The following is a 19468-nucleotide window of genomic DNA, read 5'->3' as shown; positions in this document are numbered from 1 at the left end:
CACCTGCAGCTCAAGCTCCATGTCTGTCTCTGAGGGGAGAAAGCCAGGAGTCCTGCTTTTTGCAGCTTAGTGCTGATGTGTGTGTCAGGGACCATAGGAGTGGGTGTTCCATGTAGAGCTGGAGGGAGGTTCATAGCTCATGGCATCCCACTGAAGGCAGCATACAAGCAGGGCTCTGCTTTTCTCTCTCTCCTATTTTGCTGATAGTGCAGATTATCAAAGTGCTACTAATGTGTTTCCAGTTTTACAGTTCTGGCATGGAACCATCATATCATATCATATCATAATCATATTGTATCATGTTACAACCCCCTGGCTCTGAGCTGCCTTCATATGATGTCTCAGGAATGCAGAGCTGATAAAATAATGTAGAAAAGCTAGAAATGAGCCTTCTCTTCTTCCTATCCCTGCATCCTTCCAGTATTCATGTGCCTTAGGTAAGGATATAAAATTGCTGCACCAAATCAAACAAAAATTCTTCTGTTCTCTTTGCTTTACTGACCAAAGTGTGGGGTGAAAAATTTACGGTGTGCCCAATTGTCGATGGAAGATGTGTCTAGGCTCATTGTCCTCCCTTCCTCATGCATTGGTCACTTTGGTATCTGAAACTTTGCCACTGTGAAGTGCTGTTGCCATTCACCATGTTTGATAGTGGAGGGAGGGCTTTGGGCCTGTTAGTACCCACCGGAATTTTGCTGGGTGCAAGGAGTAACAGTGATTCAATATCTTTGTTTTTAATAGCATTCCTGCTATCAGATGGTAAAATACCCTAGAGAGTTAATATGAAATTGCTTTGTAAGGAGTGTGAAAATTTAAGGAGAGTGAAAATAGACAAAATACAAATTTAAGCAGCATTTGATATATGGGTTTCACTGCTTGTTTTCAGCTTTATTTAGCTTTGAACTTGCAGCTACCTTAAAACTAGCATTGCTTCTTACCAAATTGTGGTAAGTTTTGAGTTTCTGTATTCAGTGATGGTGAATAACTCATGCCCAAACCCACATGAACCATTCACAGTGGAACATAAACCTACAACAAAATGAGTAGGTTTGCTCTGGGGTGGGGCATCTCCTGGGACAGTGCACCTTGCCCACGTTCCTTCCTCCTATAGTTGCTGCATCTTCCCTTCCCTTGGGATAAAACTTCACCACTAACCCCTGTAAGAGAACTGGTTTTGTGAGACTTATTTCCCAATGTCAGGTGGCAGCCACGAGTGGGATGTTGTCTAGGGACTCCACAGCAGTAGGAACCATGAGTAGCTACTACAGGAGATGGTACGGATGAGGTCAGGCTCTGCTTCCTCCGCATCCTGTGGCAGAAATAACTCTTGTTGTCATCAGAGCAGTCACTGTAATGTGGATGAGGTTCAACCCAGGCCCAAGAGCTTCAATGAGATTTTTGTGTGATTATAACAAGAATTTGACACACATGGTGAGCTGCTAATCATGTATATGTGATCTGTCTCCATGCTGTCCCAGGATTTATTTACCAGCATAAAAATCAGCTAATGAGGTCACAAGCAGCAAACTGCTGCTGCATGAGAGATGTCCAAGGAAGCATGGGGATGGGTGAGCTGTGTCCTTTACCCTCTGCAAACTCTGTCAATTTTGCATCCCTCAGTACTGTGAAGGAACATCGAGTTCATTGTGTTTTTCTGCTGAGCACTGCAGCAGAATTTATGCAAAGTTTTCTGTAGATGTAGCAGGAGTACTCAAAAGCTCAGCCCATCTAAAGTGCCTCAGGTCCTTTAGGATAATGAGACATTTTGTGAGTGCACCTTTTTATTGTACCAATATTACATTACAGGAAAAATGGAAGGGGGGAACTTAACGCATAGCACCTGTCACAGTTTCTCTCCTTGAATTAGGCTCTCCTGCTTATAAAACTTTAATTGATTCCTAGCAGTTTATGTGCGTGGTGCTCAGTGGGCGTTTTCTGTTCTCTTGCCAGCTCCATGGTTACTTAGAAAGCGAGCCGCTCACGCTGCAGCTGTTCATTGGGACGGCAGACGACCGCCTGCTGCGACCCCATGCCTTCTACCAGGTTCACCGCATCACCGGCAAGACCGTTTCCACCACCAGCCATGAAACAATACTTTCCAACACCAAAGTCCTGGAAATCCCTCTTCTTCCAGAGAACAACATGAGAGCAATGTAAGACCAAGGCACCATGTCTGACTCCTAGCAGTTTCGTCTTGGTCAACTCACTTAATTTCTTTGGGGTTTGTTCCTTTCTTTCTGTACACAATTTTCCTTTCCCTATCTTTTTTTTTCTTTCCCCGCATGTCTCTCTGTAATAGTAGGTTTCCACAACGTTGCTGAGACAAATTGCTACTAACCAGCGTAACAGCAAAACGAACTGCACAAATATTTATGACAACTGATGTGCTTTCATTCTAGAGTTTCAGCCAATGTGCTTATTTGCCATTTAAAATAAGTATCTCGGTTACTGAGCTGTAAATATCTCCTACCTCAGCTCCTGCATTTAGTTTCTAAATATGACACCTGTTGCTCCTATACGCACTAGCACAAGGAACAGAGCTGATTAAAATTTATCTTTGGATGTCAAAGGAAACTCTTAGAGAGCATTTCCAAGTACCCTTGTGGTTTTTCTGAGACGAGTGAAACCACTCATTTCTCACATAATAAAACTCAGCATTTTTCATGGCACTTGCTTACAAGCAAATCTTCCAGAACTAAGAGTTACCTCTGAGAACCTGTATTCAAATTTGATGTAGTTTACAGACTGAGTTGTTAAACTGGGCTAAGTTTAGTGCTATGCAGAAAAGCAGGCATGGTTATCTTATTATATCTGGGTGATAATTAAGTGCCCTGTAGGTCCATTAAGCATCTGTAAACATCGTTATAGGATGGTACATAAAGGTTAAAATAGCGTTCTATGTAAGTGATATACAGCAAACCTTTCACACTATTTTATCCTGTCCTCTCTGTACCCCTCCCGCAAATCAGCCTACCCCCTGAGTTGTCTCCTCCCTTCATTCAAATCATCCTAAACATTATCTGAGGTGTTTGCCTTGGGAGGAATTTCTGTGTGCTTGTGTGCAAGTACAGCTCTTGGTGTGTGTATAAATATAAATGTATTAATATTTATATGGAGATGCATGCACCTTTGTGAGTGTATATATAGAAAGATAGAAAGCAAGCAAGAAATCCTGACCTCCACCAAACCAAATACCACAGGAAAATCACAATTTCACTCCTTGTTGTCATACAGTTTGCCTTGACTTAACAAAGTGGAAAATGCTGTCAGACACCTAAAGTCCTTCCACACATAGTGGCTATTAGAAGCTGGTTTGCAGTGTCATGTACAACATGCCCTGGAGTGCCTCATGTAAATAGAAGAGCCAGAATATGTTTAGCTGCATTGCCAGCTGGGCTTAGAGTAGTCACTCAAGACCTGAAGATCTCTCTCAGTGCATTGTGTTAAAAGTCACAACAAGCCTTCAGAATTATTGGCCCTGTTCGCTGCCATCGTATGTTGGTGGGGCTGCATTGGGGTTAAGGAAATTTCACCAATTTGTACCGACACAGTATTTATCTGGCACTTTATTTATCCAGTTTGAATCACGTTTTTGGCCATCTAGGAACCTTATTACCATTTCATTAATCTTTCTCCCTAAAATAAAGGTAAGTTACACAGTTTGGGAGCCAAGCTGAACATTTTTGTGGCATGTGTGCCAGACTGTGGTACAGCTCACTCAAGAATCACAAAAAATGCTTTGGCATATAGAGGCCTTAGATGTCAGTAGTCTAAAACCTCATGAAGGACTACCAATGAATTGAAATTTGGAGCCAAGGACTTTCCTCACACTTTGTGTTCAGGCCTTGATTCAGGGAAACACCAAAGCTCATCTGCCCATTTAAACTTCCTGTTGACTTCAGATTTCAATATCCATGACTTTACAAGCTTGAATTTAAATACTTTTTCTTCTCTGAACATTTGGGTATGAGTTGTACGTCAATAGTCGTTCAGTTTACAAGTGTTGCTGTAGGAGACACAATATGGAGAAATGCACCATTTCTTCCATAACTTACGGATCTTTGCATAGAATTTTGACATGGATACAAATACTCTGTATTCTTATGCAGACTATAAGAATTCTTATGTAATTCTTATATAGTTCTTACAGCTTCACCTGCTAATAAGCATTGTTGGGAATCTTTAATACTTTCATTAGTTTCTTTGATCATGTCAGCAAGGGCATTTTTTAAATTCTGAAATCCATACTTTAGAAAAAATGCAGATCAAAACTGTGCTGCCATAGTGTTTATTTGCAGTTTGCTTCAGAAGAGCTTCAAAGGTCTAGAGGGGGAAATAAACTCTTTGAATGCAAAATAAAGTTAACTATGCATACTCAATGTAATAAAATGCATGCCAGAGACCAGTACCCAGAAGAAATTGCCATGCAGCCTTTGTAGTCATGGCCAAGGCAGAGGTATTTTTGCAGTGGGTTTTTGAGTGCATATGTTTAGATGTCTTTTGCTCTGGGAGCTTCTTCTGTTGAAATATTCTTTGACAAAAATCCTGGCTCATAAACTCATCCAGGAGAAAACCAAAGTTAAAAAACTAAAAAAGACAGTGAGGCCAGAAATTGTAGTAGTTGTATCTGATGAAAAGCATGTTTTTCCCTAATGTGAGGAGAGGACTCTGAGTTTAGTTTTTTTCATGCAGAGCTTCAGCTCAGCACTAAGCTTGGGAGTATTTCTAACTCATTGAAATACAAACAAACTGACAGTAGAACTGACCTCAGGGAGAGCTTTTTTGCTCATTAATAAGAACTTCAGGACTTCACCCTAGATTGAAAATCTTGTCAGATTTTTGTCTAAATTAGTTGTAACAAGTAAAATTTTAAGTAGCCTGGCATTCTAGGTTAGTAACAGTTTCTGCACTTCTGTCGCATCCCACTGGCTTTCCTAGTCTTGCTGTTTCTTTGGGCTTTGGCTTATCTTTAACTACAATCCTTATAGAATGTGTTGGGGAGGAAGGGTCCTTTAGATTTTCTTCCTCTGAGAACTGAGGTAGCCTCCTAAATTTGTGTTCTTACAGCAGCCACTACCTGCTGCTACCAATAGCCCCAGCTCAGCCTCTTGGGAGTGCAAGTACTAAACAAAGTCTGCTGCGCTCAGCCTGGTCATTGGGCCGTGCCTGATGCAGTTTTTTAAGAAGAGCATGCAGGAGAGAGATAAGATATGCACGCTCGTGTCTTCCTGAAGTCTTCTTGAAGTGAATTGAATTGCCCTGTGTTTCCTTTTGGATAGCATCGACTGTGCTGGGATATTAAAGCTCCGAAACTCTGACATCGAGCTGCGCAAGGGAGAGACGGACATCGGTCGTAAGAACACGCGTGTGCGTCTGGTCTTCAGGGTTCACATCCCACAGGCCAATGGCAGGACTCTCTCCTTGCAAGTAGCCTCCAACCCCATTGAGTGCTGTAAGTAGCAGCAAACATTGTCCTCTTGCTGGATATTATCAGAAAATCTTTTAATCAATAAGGTTGAAGAAGATGTCTAAGATCACTGTTAACTCAGCACTGCCATGTCCACACACCTTTTGAACAGTTTTTAACTTTTCTGCCCTATGTGCATTCTGTCCACATCAGAAAATCTTTTAATCAATAAGGTTGAAGAAGATGTCTAAGATCACTGTTTACTCAGCACTGCCATGTCCACACACCTTTTGAACAGTTTTTAACTTTTCTGCCCTATGTGCATTCTGTCCACACCAGCATGCTTTACAATGGTTTTGCTTTACCTGTCTAGTTAGTGAACTTTAATCTGCTTTCCAAAAGTACATGATTTACATTGAGAACAGAATATCTGTGTCTTAGGAAAAAATGTGTAGCTTTGTGCATTGAGTGCTGTAGAAAAACACACACAAGTAAAGAACAGTTAACTAATAGTAGACCTGGTAGGGACAGGGCCTTTGGTTTTGGTGACTCCTTATCATAAAGGTAACTGCTGTAGAAGTTTTGGAAAACATCTCTCATGTCCTGGTCACTCTGTTTCCCCATCATAAAGCAAAAAACCAGTAAACAAAACCCCAGCCCCTTTGATAAGGAGCTAGCAATATCCTAGAACTGACACACTGGCCTGCAGCTTCAGAAAACCTCCAGAAGCCAGGTTTCTGCACTGGGGTCTCTTTAAATGAACAGCCTGTGTTTTTTCAGATGCACTGGGACACCCTTCAAAGATACCTATATCATTTTTGCTCTCTAAGCCTCATCAGCCTCCCCCACACAAAACAAAATGTATCTGCTTTGTGTAGCTTTAACAGTCCAGCATAAGTGGTGGAAGCTGAATTTCAGTCTAACTCCCAATGCTATTTTGATTGGCTGGATGGACTGAAACAATTTTATAAGGTTTTGTTGAATTCCATTCACAACGTGGATCTTTTTGATGCTGACAGAGTAAGGGGGGAAACTTGATATCTGGCAGGTATGTGAGGGGTGAGCTCTGGCAGAGGGGATGGGAAGGAAGGCCTGACCATTCCTAGCTCCATTCATGCTGGAGGGCAAAGCAAAAAATGTGAGGAGTCATGGTTTCATCCTGCAGTTGTTTATGAGAGCTTTTCAGTTGCTACACAGCAGGATAAGGCACAGTTTGAATCTATCCTGAACTGGTCTGTGCAAAAGTGCCAAGCTCAAGGAACCACTAAATGTGAAGCTGGTTGGATTTGTGTTAGGGTACTGCTGCTGCTTTGAGTGTTGCATAATGAGCAAAAGCATGGCACATGCCTGCTAAAAGAAGTGGAAAACAGGAGAAAAAATAACTGCTAGCGGTATTTCCAGTGCAGATTGTGGAATAAGTTGGTGCCAAAAACTTCATACATTTCTTAGTGCATGTGACACCAGAAGGAACCATATAATCTGGATAAAATGTCGCATTGTCCCTTGAAGCAGCACTCTCTTCATGTCCCACAGTTGAGGGGGCATAAAATTTGTGCCACAAGAATACCAGATTCCGTTTACATGATCCTGTGTGCTTGGGCCCTCAGGTTCATTTGGAAATACTTTTTCTAAAGTGTGAGCTGCTGCTGGATCACAAGGGCTATGTCTGCTGCTGCTGCTACAAGACAGTGTGCAGAATTTACTGTAGGGTATATATTGACTGAAACAAATTTTGCACATGCATGATTACCTTGTCCTGTATGCCTTGTAAACATACAGCATATAGAGTGAGAGAAAATTATTTAAAATAAATGAATTTCCATTAAAATACACTTTCTGATATAGTACATATCAAGCTGAGTTTTAAAACACTTGTTCTTTGTGAGTCTTTTCAATCTGTACTGCTGTTTAACACTATTGTTTACAATGAAAGCACTTGAAAATGAACCATGTTTCCTGTAAACCTTGTGACCTTTCTTTGTTTCTGTATCAAACTCAGCTTATCTTGTGAAGGTAAGCATTAAGTTACTTACTAATGCAGTATTTACTTTTTTGTGTGTTCATGGTTGCCTTTTTTTTTTTAAATCTTCTTTGTAACTCTCCAGCTCAGAGATCTGCCCAAGAACTGCCTCTGGTGGAGAAGCAAAGTACCGACAGTTTTCCTGTTACTGGAGGGAAAAAAATGGTACTGACTGGTCATAACTTTCTGCAAGACTCCAAAGTCATCTTTGTGGAGAAAGCACCAGGTATGTTTTTTCAATCTAGACTCCAATCTGCCTTCCCCCCCACCATGTTTGTGTCAAATGATGAAAGCACAAATATGGTAATGACATTTTCTTCTGCACGTAATATGTTTTCCATGTCACTGGGCAAAGTGACATGGAAAGGATCTGAGCCGTGGCTAATGCTGAAGTTTCACACTGTGACAACTGTAGTTACAGGTAGACAATAGAGACATTGAAAGTCAACCTTTGGTTTTTGTTTATTGTAGCAAATCGTGAGTGTAGCAGGCAGGACCTGTGAAAGGGGTTGGAAATCTCTGGCACCATGTTCCCCTAAAGCCTTCAGTGCAGTGCATCTTAAACTTTCTGCAATTTGTGCTGCTGCAGGTGTGTGTGCACTGTGTCTCCTGTGGCATTTGCAAGGTGCTGGCTGAGGAGGACTTGGAGCACACACATTCATTTGAAGGACAGGTTTGCCTTGAGGACTGGGGGAAGGACTGAGCACAACTTCCCCTTGCCCAGCACTGCTCCTGCAGTGCTGTGGTGATGGGACTGGTTCCCCTGGAGGAATCACAGGCCAGGCTGAAACGGGGAAAACAGCATGGAGTGGGAGCTGGGGCTGGGGCAGGCTGTGCCTGCAGGAGCGGTGGGTCACAGGATGATAGTGCCTAATGGGTGTGAATGCCCCCCGCAGGAATAAGCGGTGGCAGTGGAGCTGGGAGTCAAAGTCAGCCCTGAAACGAGACTGCTAAGGATAGTTCTGAGTCTTGTTTTGGAAAGGGTTTCCCTGGCGCTGGCACAAGCTATGGATTCCTCAGCTGCCGGCTGAGCCCCCCACCCCCACCGAACTTAAAACAATCTTGGGCACTCCTCAGGCCGCTGCACCAGCTTTGACACTGCGCCTGTTTAACCCTTTATGCCCACGAGGTTCCCTCGCTGCTCCCCTGCCCACGGCCCCGACGGCACCACAGGGCCATGGGGCAGGACGGCAGGGAGAGCAGGGGAGGCTCTGGAGGCAAAGACACCCAAGTCTTTGGGCTTAGCAAGCTCAGGACAAAAGCAGAAGACTCCCCTGAAATTCCCCAACAGAATCCTGGGTCCATGAAGTTTAAGTTGTCAGAAGTGCCTAGGCAGAGGTAATGCCTTGGGTTTTTGGGGAGAGCCAGTTGGCACATTTCTGTGAACCCCAAGCACTCCAGCACACACAGTGGGGATGTGGCTGTGACATCAGCAGAAACATCCTTTTTGTTTCATAAGAAAGTTTAAAAAAATAGGGAAAATGTGGTATAGCAATTGAAAAAACCCTGAATTCTGTTCTCTGTGTTCCCCTCATGGGAGAAGAAAGTTAATGTCTACTTTACTTTAAACTTCCTTTGCTGCTCAGAACTGGGTTAGTGTGACATGTCAGAAGTCCTCGATCTGTCTCATTTCAAGGAGGAAACCACATTAAAGGGTGCCTTCCTTAATACTTATTTCCTTTCCTCTTCCTTGAGTTGGAAAATTTAAGTATAGCTTTCCGAAGGATTGTGATTTTGTTGCTGTTTGCTGTGTGTTACCACAGCGTGATCTGAACACTGTCTCCCCACTCCTATATTCCTATACTACATTAGGTACGCTAAAAGCAGGATATTCACTGTATAGCTTTCAATTACAGAATTTAAGGTTCTGCCTTTTTTTAGTAGTCTCACTGTGCATTTATTGCAGTTGCAGGGCAGTACAGCCTGCAGGGGCTGAGCCCTTAGAGTCAGAGTGTGGTATCTCCAGGAGCTGCAATAATTGTGTCAGTAGAAATGACACACAAAAAGCAAAGCTGCTGGCTAATCTGGGCTGAGCAATTTTCAAGGCTTCCATGGTTTGTGTGCTATGCTGCCTCACACAGCTCAATGCATGAGAAGCAAACCAGAGCAATGTATCATTACTTTAGTGGCAGACTGCTCTGGCTGGATTTTTGAACAGTCACTGTATTTAATGTCAAGTGAGCAAGCATTAGCAGCCTTCACTTTTGCAAATCAGCTTGGGGTGTTTCTGTCCCTTTCAGCTCTTGAACATCAGTGAAAGTAGGTCAAGAGAAGGAACACCAGCATAGTTTCTCTTTCTCTTAGAGCACTGGTTATGAACCTCTGTGATTAGCTGGAGACATTCATTAGTTTTGCTGCTGTTACCACTTTTGTTTTTGAATTTGGAATGTTAATCACGTTCCTAGTAGGTAGCAGCCAAACACAGCTATTACAGAGTAATAGATCAAAGTAATAGATTGTTGTGCTCATAAAGAGAATGTATCTTTTGTATAAAATTTAAATATTGTACTACATCAACTTATGTCTTCAGTCCTTACTCAGGCAGAGTCCCCAAGCTGGGAGGCAGTCTCCTGGAGCTTGTCTAATTCCTCCTAGTCTGCATACTTAATTGGATAACGAAAGAAGTTTGAGAAGACTTTTTGTTTGCGTTTTTTTTCCCCCAGATTTCCCTAAGTCTGCTGAGTGAATTGTGGTCTGCTGAATGTTTTTCCAAGCATGAGTCCCAAGCTTTCAGTCTTCAGGGCTAGCCCTCAGCTGTTGTAGTCTCTGGAGGAATGGCATTATCCTGGCCTCCTCTGGTGGGGGAGTCAGTCTGAGCAGTGACTCATACAAGAGGGAATCCCTGAAGAATGATCAAATCAATCTTTCTGCCGGGGGCGGCAGTGGCTTCCTGCTTTTAGCTTAACCCCTTGCAAGCTGCTGTTCAGCCACATGTATGAAGCAGAGCAAAACAAACTTTGCAGCCCCGTGACTGTGTCTCACACAGGGAAAATAAGGTGTCCAGGGGGTGAAGGCATGGCACACTGAAAGGACCACGGGAGAAGCACTGTGAGGATTTTCTCTGGAAGGAGAACCCCTCATGGTGAAGTCAGGCAGAAGGTGCCCCTTTGAATAAATAATGAGTGTTCAGAAGTGGACTAAAATTTGCTCAAGATTCTACTGTACCATAAAAAAGTTCTTACATGTTGATGTGAGGCTTTATTTTGCCAGATTTTGGGCAATATTCTGTTGCTTGCACATCAGACCATTTTTTCCAGTGATGAGCAATGGTATAAAATGTCAAAGAAACCTAGTAGTCGTGAAAATGTGAATGTTAAATGTACTTCGAGAGGTTCAATTCAATTCAAATTCTGAATTCTTTTAAATTCAGAATTTCCTTAGACTGTGGAGTCCCACAATGACTTTGATGCTTAAAAATTACACTAATGTTTTTTTTTTTAATCTCCTTTCACTTTCTGTCTCTCTTTGTAGGCATATGTTTCTCTTCCTGAGGTTCAAAAGTGTCTTGTGCATGTCATAGTTGTTGAGTGCCGTGTTGAAGGTGGCCAACACCTGTCTGTTTGTCACCAGAAGAATCAGTACTTTGTAAAATGCTGAAAAGTCTGCAACTCCTTACTGGCCAAGTCCCTTGATGTCTGTAGGCTGAGGGTTGTTGTGCAGTACGGTGTGCATTTTAGTTACAAACGTAGGTGAAATTAAATTGGTGTTTGTTAGCTATGGCAGGAAGTGTTTGGCAAGGAGTGAAAATGTTTCCTGTTAACATGTGCATCTGCATGGATCATGAGCTGGAATTATAACAAAAGACTGATTTAGTTACTTAAAAATTTAAAACTTCTTATTTTGTTTGTAGATTTTAAATGTACCAAGCAACAAAAGTCTTGAGGGAAGTTCAGAAAAAGCAGAGATGTTTGAGGAGTGTGTTTTAGGGATTGCATATCTCTCAGCAACCTTTTTTTTGATAACTCTTTCTGCAAACACTCTTTTCAAAGCTAATTTTTTTAAGGTAATGAGTTATTAAACACAAAGCAGCACAAAATCCTAACTAACCAAAATGACCAGATGCTGGCTCTTAGTATATCAGATTATGATCAGTGATCTATAAAACTGTTCACTGCACTGAAAAAATCCCGGTTTTCATCCCTCTGTCCACAAAATATATCTTGTAACTGATGAAAGAAAGGTCAGTGATGAGACACAAATCCAGTATCACAAGGGATAATGCGCAGGAAAATTATGGGTATGTTATGGTAAATTATGGATTATAGTTCCTGGCATGCTGTAGGATATTTTGGGATAAAAAGAGTGTTTTGGGGGTTAGAAAAAGTCTCGTATTGAGATCTGAAATAGTTAATCTACCCTGAAAATCCCTCCTTGCTCAAAAATCTCTCCTCACTCCTATAGCTTTTAACACTGGAACTAGCTCAAGTATTTCCAGACTTCACAGATTTGGCCAAGTCTAGGCATACCTGAAAGATCAGGTTAAACTGACAAAGTCTTTATAATCAGTTTGTGACCTATGGGCAGAAATGGTCATTGTATGTATTATTATTATTAATTATCATAGGGTTGAGTTGCCACTAGTTAAGTCAGAGCTCCAAACCCATTTCTTGTCTTTTGTACTTAGTGATGAGAACTCAGGGCAAGAGTTTCAAAGAGTGAAAAGGCAGAAATGTAACACCCAACTTCACTATGGGATTAGTTTCTCAAATAACACTGACTTTGGTTCTTTGACTCTGGGATGTTGATGTTGAGGGTCATTTTGTCCTGGTCAGAGGCCGTGTCTGATCTTCCCTGTAACAACTGCCCCTCCCTTAAGATGCATCACTCTCTTTGATGGACATTTGTAGTGTGCACATTATCTCTAAGTAACTCCAGACTTAGAGACTTCAGTGGTTTTGAACAACTTGTTAATTACTCAGACTTCAGCAATAATCCTGGCACCTACAGTTCTGTAACCTAATTGCATAATATCCTCAGCTATTATACCCAAAGTCTTTGACACTTAAAGTTCCTGAAAGATGGTAAAATAAACCATGTGTAAGCAACATTTCCTCCAGGAATTTTTCTTTTTGAATAATCTCAAACAATTAGGAAGCTTTTCAGATTTAGTTATTGCATCAAATTCTTCATTCTGCTGTTGTTTTTATTTTATTAAATGAATTTTTCTGTCAAAACTGTTCCTCCTCCCTGCTGAGCAGATTTTGCTCTTAGAACATGAAGGTGTTGATGTGCAGTAGTTATAACTAGAGCAGGTGAAAGATAACTGGGTGAAATCACTAATACAATTTTTTTAAACATATATTTATGCCAAAGGAAATCATAACTTTCTGTGAGTATTTCAGATGGGAAAATTTAACAGTTTGCCATCTGTTAGATGTGTGGTCAAGCTCAGTCAGCTGAATTTCTGCACAAGAAAAATGTTATACAGAAAAGAAGGAAGCTGGATGAATGTAACTGTCCACTCTAGCACATCACAGGTTTTTTGTTCCTCTCAAATTTCTCTGTCTCTGGCAAAAACTAGAATCAATCAGTTGCTACCTTAAGGTACAATTGTCAGTTTTATAAATTCAGTTCTGTTTGCCACATGTGTGGGCAGGATTTACCTTGTGATGTGGCAGGTAACTCAAACACAGTCCTTTAGCTTCAGCAAAACTTACAAAAAGCTCTGGAAGGTGATATGGTGACAAGACATTTGAGTGGCATGTGAATGGAATGGATGTGTTGAGGAAGCATGTGGGCTTTTTGGTTTGACTCAGATACGCTGTAGAGCTCAGGGTTTGGAGTCTGTTTTGACGTGATGTGATGGGATGGTGAGATGGGTGACCTGAGTCTTGGCAGAGCTTCACGTGGTAAAAGATCTCACATTCTCAGAGATCTTTCCATTGCTCTTTCCACTGCCAGTAGCAGTTTGGGGGGCAACTGGCCAAAAAGGGGTCATGTTTCACACCAGTAATCATACTGTAGCTCACGTAATAAATAAGCAAGTGGCAAAACTCTCCTTCCCCCTCTAGTCAGATAGGCAGATACTACTTAATTTTGTCTTTATCTGTCTGTTTATCCAAGTTCAGGACACACGTTCCAGTTGGCAGTGTGCAATTGCATGCTGACTCATGCGCAGTGAGGTTAGAAATTCGGGAAACTAGATAAACTGGAAACTTCAAAGGCATACAAGTTGGGAGCATGGAGTTCATGTGAAGGTCACTTGAACCTAGATCCTAGAGATGTATTGATAGCTGAAGGGGTTTCTGGCCACTGCCCAGAAATAGATATCCTTAGGCAAATTGTGTCATCAGATGCTGGAGTCATTTGATGGTGGAACCCTTTCATGCACACGGAGGAGTAGTGATGCAGCTTGTAGGAAATGTCAGCACGTTTCAGTTTTTCCTGGCTGCTTAGTCTAGGGAATGGTGAAGACAGAGTGGGACAGCAGCCATACACATGAGATGGTGTCAGCAGCAGCAAGTCTCATCCAGGGTGTTGCTCTCACTGTGAAGAATGAGATTAATCAATCACAGATACTTACTGTGGACAACAAAGAAATAGGGAATAACCACATGGTCTCAAAAGTCACTTGTCAGAGTAATCCTGTAAATTTTTTATTATTATAGAAAATGTGGCTGAATGCTTCAAGTTCATTCTTTCATGTCTTCCAGACTAAGTGGCTTCAAGCACCTGTATCTGTGCAATCAAAGCTTTGTCTCTGAACTTCTACAACTAGCACAAGATTTCGAATAGTTTTTACTGTTACTGTTCCAGTAGGACCGTCTGTCCAAACACACAGGAGTTCACAGCCCTTACAAGAAATCTGAGAGTCTAACGAAGTGATCAGTGCCTGAAGACAGTGGAGGAAAGAAGTATGGTAGATTGACCTTGGCTGACTGCCAGGAGACCACCAAGTGGGTCTCTCACTCCTCCTCCTTAACAGGACTGGGGGGAGAGAATAAGATGAAAAATCTCATGGGTCAAAGTAAAGACAGGGAGGTTGCATGTCAGTTACTGTCACAGGCAAAATGGGCTCCACTTGGGGGAAGCAACTTATTGTCAATTAAAAATAGAGTAGGATAGTGAAAAACAAAGGTAAAACTGAAAATCTCCTTTGCCCCTGCCTCACTTCCCAAGCTTAACTTCACTCCTTCATTCCTGATTTCTATTTCCTCTCCCTGAGTGGCACAGAGGATCAGGGAATGGAGGCTTTGGTCAGTCCGTAAGAGCTCCTCTTTACCATTGCTTCCTTTCTGTTCTGTTCCTTTGCTCCAGTGTGGGGTCCTCCCATGGCAGACAGTCCTTCATGTACTGCTTCAGCATGAGTCTTCTCCACGAGGTTCTGTCCTTCAGGAAGAGCCTGCTTCAGCCTGGGTGCCCTGCAGCCATTGTTCCTGTGAGAAAACCTGCTTCTGCCTGGGCTCCCTTTCAGGGGCTGCAGCTCCTGCCAGGAGCGTGGGCTCTCACTGGCTGCATGTGGATCTCTGCTCTCACGTGGTTGTTTCCATGGGCTGTGGGGGCACAGCTGCCTCACTGTGGTCTTCCCCACAGGCTGCAGGGGAATCTCTGTTCTGGCTGCTGGAGCACCTCCTCCCCCTCCTTCACTGTTGGGGGGTCTGCAGGGGTGTTCTCATCACTTATTCTCACTCCTGTCTCAGCTGCTGCAGGTTTTTTTCCCTTCTTAAGTACGTTGGCAGGGAGGTTCCACCAGCTTTACTGATGGGCTCAGGTTTGGCCAGCTCAGGGTCCGTCTTGGAGCCATCAGGAACTGGTTCTGTCAGACGTGGGGGCAGCTTCTGGAATCTTCTCCACCCCTCCAGCAAAGCCACTAGCTAGACCTTGCTATGTAAACCGGTACAAGGGGATGCCTTCAAAGTTGTTTGTTTTTATAGGGAATGCCTACCTCTTTTGGAAAATGAAACTTGTCTCTTGTTGCTTTCCTGACATCATTAAGAATTGCTTCGTGTCTCAGGTGGGTAGCACAGGAAATGTGGAGAGAGCTGAGGGAAGAGGAGCGTGTTCCTTTTAGGTCTGCTAAGGAAGCCAGATTATACCTTCAATGTGGAAGAAAATACAATGACATTTAAGACAGGAATAGAGAGATAGATTGTTTCCAAAGTGTGCCTTGTTGCTGGGATGCTGATGTCAGGGTAGAAAACCAAACTATAGCAGGAGGGACCTCTAAGATTGAGCCTGACCTTCTTGGACAAGAGAAACAAGAAAAGGGACATGAGGGGGACAATGAGATGGAAAAAAAAAAAGCTCTTCAAAACTATCTGCCAAAATGTCTCAAGGAGTTGCCATAATGAGTAGTTTCTGGAAGTTGAGAAGTTGCGGTCATATAGTTGAAGTGTTTGTATCTCAAAAAATTATGAAGAATGAAGATTTAAAAGCAGTTGGATCAAATTTACATTTTAAGATGAGAAATAACTAGAAGTAGCTATAGTACAGGTGATGGTATTGGCATCCACCACAGAAGTAGAGGAAAATAATTGTTCATGGAAGAAAAATCTGGAACTTGATTTAAACTGGCTGTGAGGCTCGTTACTCCAATAGTCTGAGAAAATATGAGACAGATTAGACAGAAGAAGATGGACCAGGAATATTTTACTCAGCTTCAGCTGCAGTCACAGGTTCAGCCTACTAGAGTTTCCCAGAGGAAAGTAAAATTGTGAAGACAAGGAGATGACGTGAATGTAATCAAAACCAGAGTGAAGTGCTGTCATGACTGCTGGTGGGTGGCTGTGCTGAATGTGCTTTGCTTGACCTGCCTGCTCCAGAGAGATTTTTCAGGGATGTCAAGCTGCAGTTTTACTTGGAAGTTGTGTGTCTTAGACCTGGAATTACTTAAAGTTATTAAATAAAACCCTCAGACCAATGATAATTTGAATAGAGGGAGGTGCCAGAGAGCACAAATTGCACAACCAGCTTCCATTCTGCTGAAAATAGTATCTGGCAGGTCTTTCCAATGGTTTTGGCTCAAAACGAACCTCGATCCATCAGTTGTCAGCACTTTGCCTCTTTTTAATTACCTGGACTAAAATTACAGTTCATTTGCAAACACTGGAACTCAGAATAATTGCGTCTGTTAGACAGACTGTGGTAAAAGGCAGCTAAAAAGGCTTCACCATTCAGGCAAAGTGAGTCCCTCAGCTTTTGGCTTACCCAGCTGAGCAACCAGAGGGGAAGCACGTGCCTGGCACTCACTCCAAAGTACGGTAAGATCCATTTTGTGCTGGATTTTTACACCTGCTCACTGCATGACATTCGTATTGTAATTCAAGGTAAAGAAGGGAGAAAAAGTAACTCGAGAGTAGCATGTTGATGGCAAACAGACCTAAGTCTACATGGCACTCAGCTCAATACTGCAAAAATGTATAGCTGAAGGAGTGGACAAAATACATATGCTGCAAAAATGCTTATGAGAAGACACCAACAAATACAGCACCTTTGATGTGGAAACAAAAATAGGTCAGTAATGCCCGAGCCCTGCCACACATGGACAGAGGTATGCCAGAAGGTATACCAGGGATGGGGAGCAAAGCTGTGGGGAAGTCTCTGTAGCAGGACAGTAGGCTGTGAGGAGGGCAGAAGAAGACCTGGGGGGCTTTCTGGCATGGAAGAGGGAAATAAAGTAAATGAAAATCAGACCAGCTGTGTGGTCTCATAGCAAAAGTGGTGTAAGAGCAAAGAATAGAGATGAGGGTGGCTGGAGAGGCAATCAGGGACAATGTGCTGAGCAGTAGGCAGGCCATGGCACCAGCTGGAGCTGCCCCAGGAGGTAGAGCTGCTCTGAAGGTGGCTCTGGGACTAGGAGGCATCTCGCCGCTTGCCGGTCCCTAAGAAGCTGAGATCTCAGGAGAGCAAAGTGCCACTGAGGAGATCAAAAGAAAGGTCCTGGCCACTTGCAATTCAGATACTTGCTTTCTACTAGCACACACCGTATTTCTGAATGTTTCATTGCTGTCTTGCCCCATCTTCCCTGTACATCCCATGTCAGACTGCTTGGCTGGTATTAGTTCCTCCTTAGTGCCTGACCCTTGTAAATGTCTTTAAGATGTACACCAGTGTATAAGGATAGGTATAGAATCCCACCCACTTGGTGGGATCCCCTTCCCTTGCTGGTGTCCAGCTGGGGAAACATTGTTTGCAGCAAGACAGCTGTAGGACTGGCTGAGAAAACTGCCCTGGCTGCTTGCGGTATCCTCAAATTCAGCAGGCTGCTGCCCCTGCAAAATCTGGCAGCAGTACACCCATGCCAACCCATAAGTGCCAGCTGGTGAGACAGTGCCAGTGGGTCATGCCCAGACTGCCCTGGGGAGTGCTGTCCTCCAAGCAACAGAGCTTCCTCCTTGCCTCTTTCATTGCCAGTCCAACTTGCCCTTCCCCTGGAAGCTGATGGCATCTCTGCAGAGAACTGGATAACTCTTAAGTCTGAATGATGAGACTTTGCCATGGTCTTCATCCTCTTCTTTGCACAGAAACCCATCCACTCCTTCTGAACGTCTTCATAGATCAGTCCTCTCAGTGTCATGAGGGCACTCACCAGGGGAGAAGGGTAGCAGTGCAAGTTGAAAGCTTTCAAGTTCTTAGTTCCTCAGTGATTTAAATATGCATTGTTAGAGCCAAATAAGAGGGCAGACAGCCTTTGCAGAGCACCTCAAAGTGACTCTGCATTTCATCTGTGCCCTGCCTATTGTGGACATGTTAAAGTAATCTGGGCTGTAACATAGGAATTATTGTTCAGGGTAATCTCGCAACACATTAATCAAGTAGTGGGTTCCTTTGGGAGGGTAGGGCTTGTTTCACCATTTTACTTGGAATATATGAATTCAAATACAGACTTACAGTGCAGCCAGTGCAGTCAAACTGTGTTGAAGCACAGACTGGAAGAATATAAAATGTACCCTGTGTATAGGCAGTGAAATCCTAGATAATGTCTATTCTTCTCATATCTCAAGTGAACACAGATCCACTAAATATTATAGACTTTTTAAATCTCCTGTAGTAGAGTGGAATCACTTAAATATATCTGAATGTTCCCATTATGCCCATTTCATAGAGGCAAGATTTAAGTGGTTGCCAGATGTTATACCCTCCTGAGTTTCCAAGCTTAGGGTTTTTTGCATTTGTATATTCTTCCCCCCTTTCTGCAATCCATCGTTTTGGAAAGTTAAGATGGTGGTTTGATTGTTTTGAGCTTGCGAACCTCTGACACTATGGTTGGAGTTCCCTGAGACACAAAGGTAAATCCAGCCCTAGAAACCCCAGAGGATCTCTCTGGATGGGCAGTGATGTGGGGAAGATGCTACAAAAATGTCTCTGGAAAGTTTTTACAGCTCTTTGTGTTGCTCTTCCATGAGGAAAATTTGTATGCCATGGTCTGCAAGGCTCTATGGGTGAATAACTGAATCTGCTAGATTTACACAACTACTTTTCAGCCCTGCTTCTGTGTTAAAACAGACCTTTACAGTGCTTTTTTATGTGGAAATCTTGTAGCTGGGTGTGGTGGGGAAGCCGCTTGGTGACTCATACTGCAGGGAATTCCCTGATGAATTAGAGTATTTTTACTTCTGGACTTGTGCGCAGTTTCCTTCAACGCTGGAGCGAGCAGCCGATAAGAGCAGGCTACAAAGGCCCATTCACTGTTCGGCTACCCCATGTTAAAACAGGGTGTTTATGCCTTGCAGAGCTGAAAATCCACCCTCATAACATGTGGGTTCACAGCATTTTCATCATTAGCAATCCCAGGTGCTTCGAGTTTCACAGCGACGAAGAAAACGAGGCAGAAGCGGATGGTGGTGAAGCAGGGATGGCTATAAATAACAGGGATGGGTCTGTAAATGTCAGGCTTCCTGACCAACCTGGTGTCTTAGCTGGTAGTAGTGCTGATGGCCACCTGTCAGCACAGCCTCCAGCCTGTGCAGAGCGGGTGAGAGCAGCTTCTCCTTCCCCAGCACTGCCACTGTCTCTTTGGAGGAGGAGGGGTTTGAGGATCATTCATCCAGCCCATGCGTGGTTCCTCCTTGAAGCCGTGGCTCTGTCGGGTTAATGGCTGT

At 43.1% G+C, this 19468-nt stretch overlaps 1 protein-coding gene across 4 annotated transcripts in view; it reads left to right on the top strand.

Moving 5' to 3' along the window:
• Window positions 1-19468, top strand: part of NFATC1 (nuclear factor of activated T cells 1) — a 111016-nt gene that overhangs the window by 41697 nt on the left and 49851 nt on the right. For all 4 annotated transcript variants that reach the window (XM_059475262.1, XM_059475278.1, XM_059475270.1 and 1 more), the window contains exons 4-6: window positions 1951-2153; window positions 5280-5452; window positions 7513-7653. In XM_059475262.1, coding sequence (XP_059331245.1) covers window positions 1951-2153; window positions 5280-5452; window positions 7513-7653 — 517 coding nt within the window. The remainder of the gene's footprint in view (window positions 1-1950; window positions 2154-5279; window positions 5453-7512; window positions 7654-19468) is intronic.

This window comes from Ammospiza nelsoni, chromosome 1 (genome assembly GCF_027579445.1).
Source record: "Ammospiza nelsoni isolate bAmmNel1 chromosome 1, bAmmNel1.pri, whole genome shotgun sequence".
NCBI lineage: Eukaryota > Metazoa > Chordata > Aves > Passeriformes > Passerellidae > Ammospiza > Ammospiza nelsoni.
Note: the sequence above shows the minus strand (reverse complement) of the source record. Positions and strands in the feature narration are given on the sequence as shown.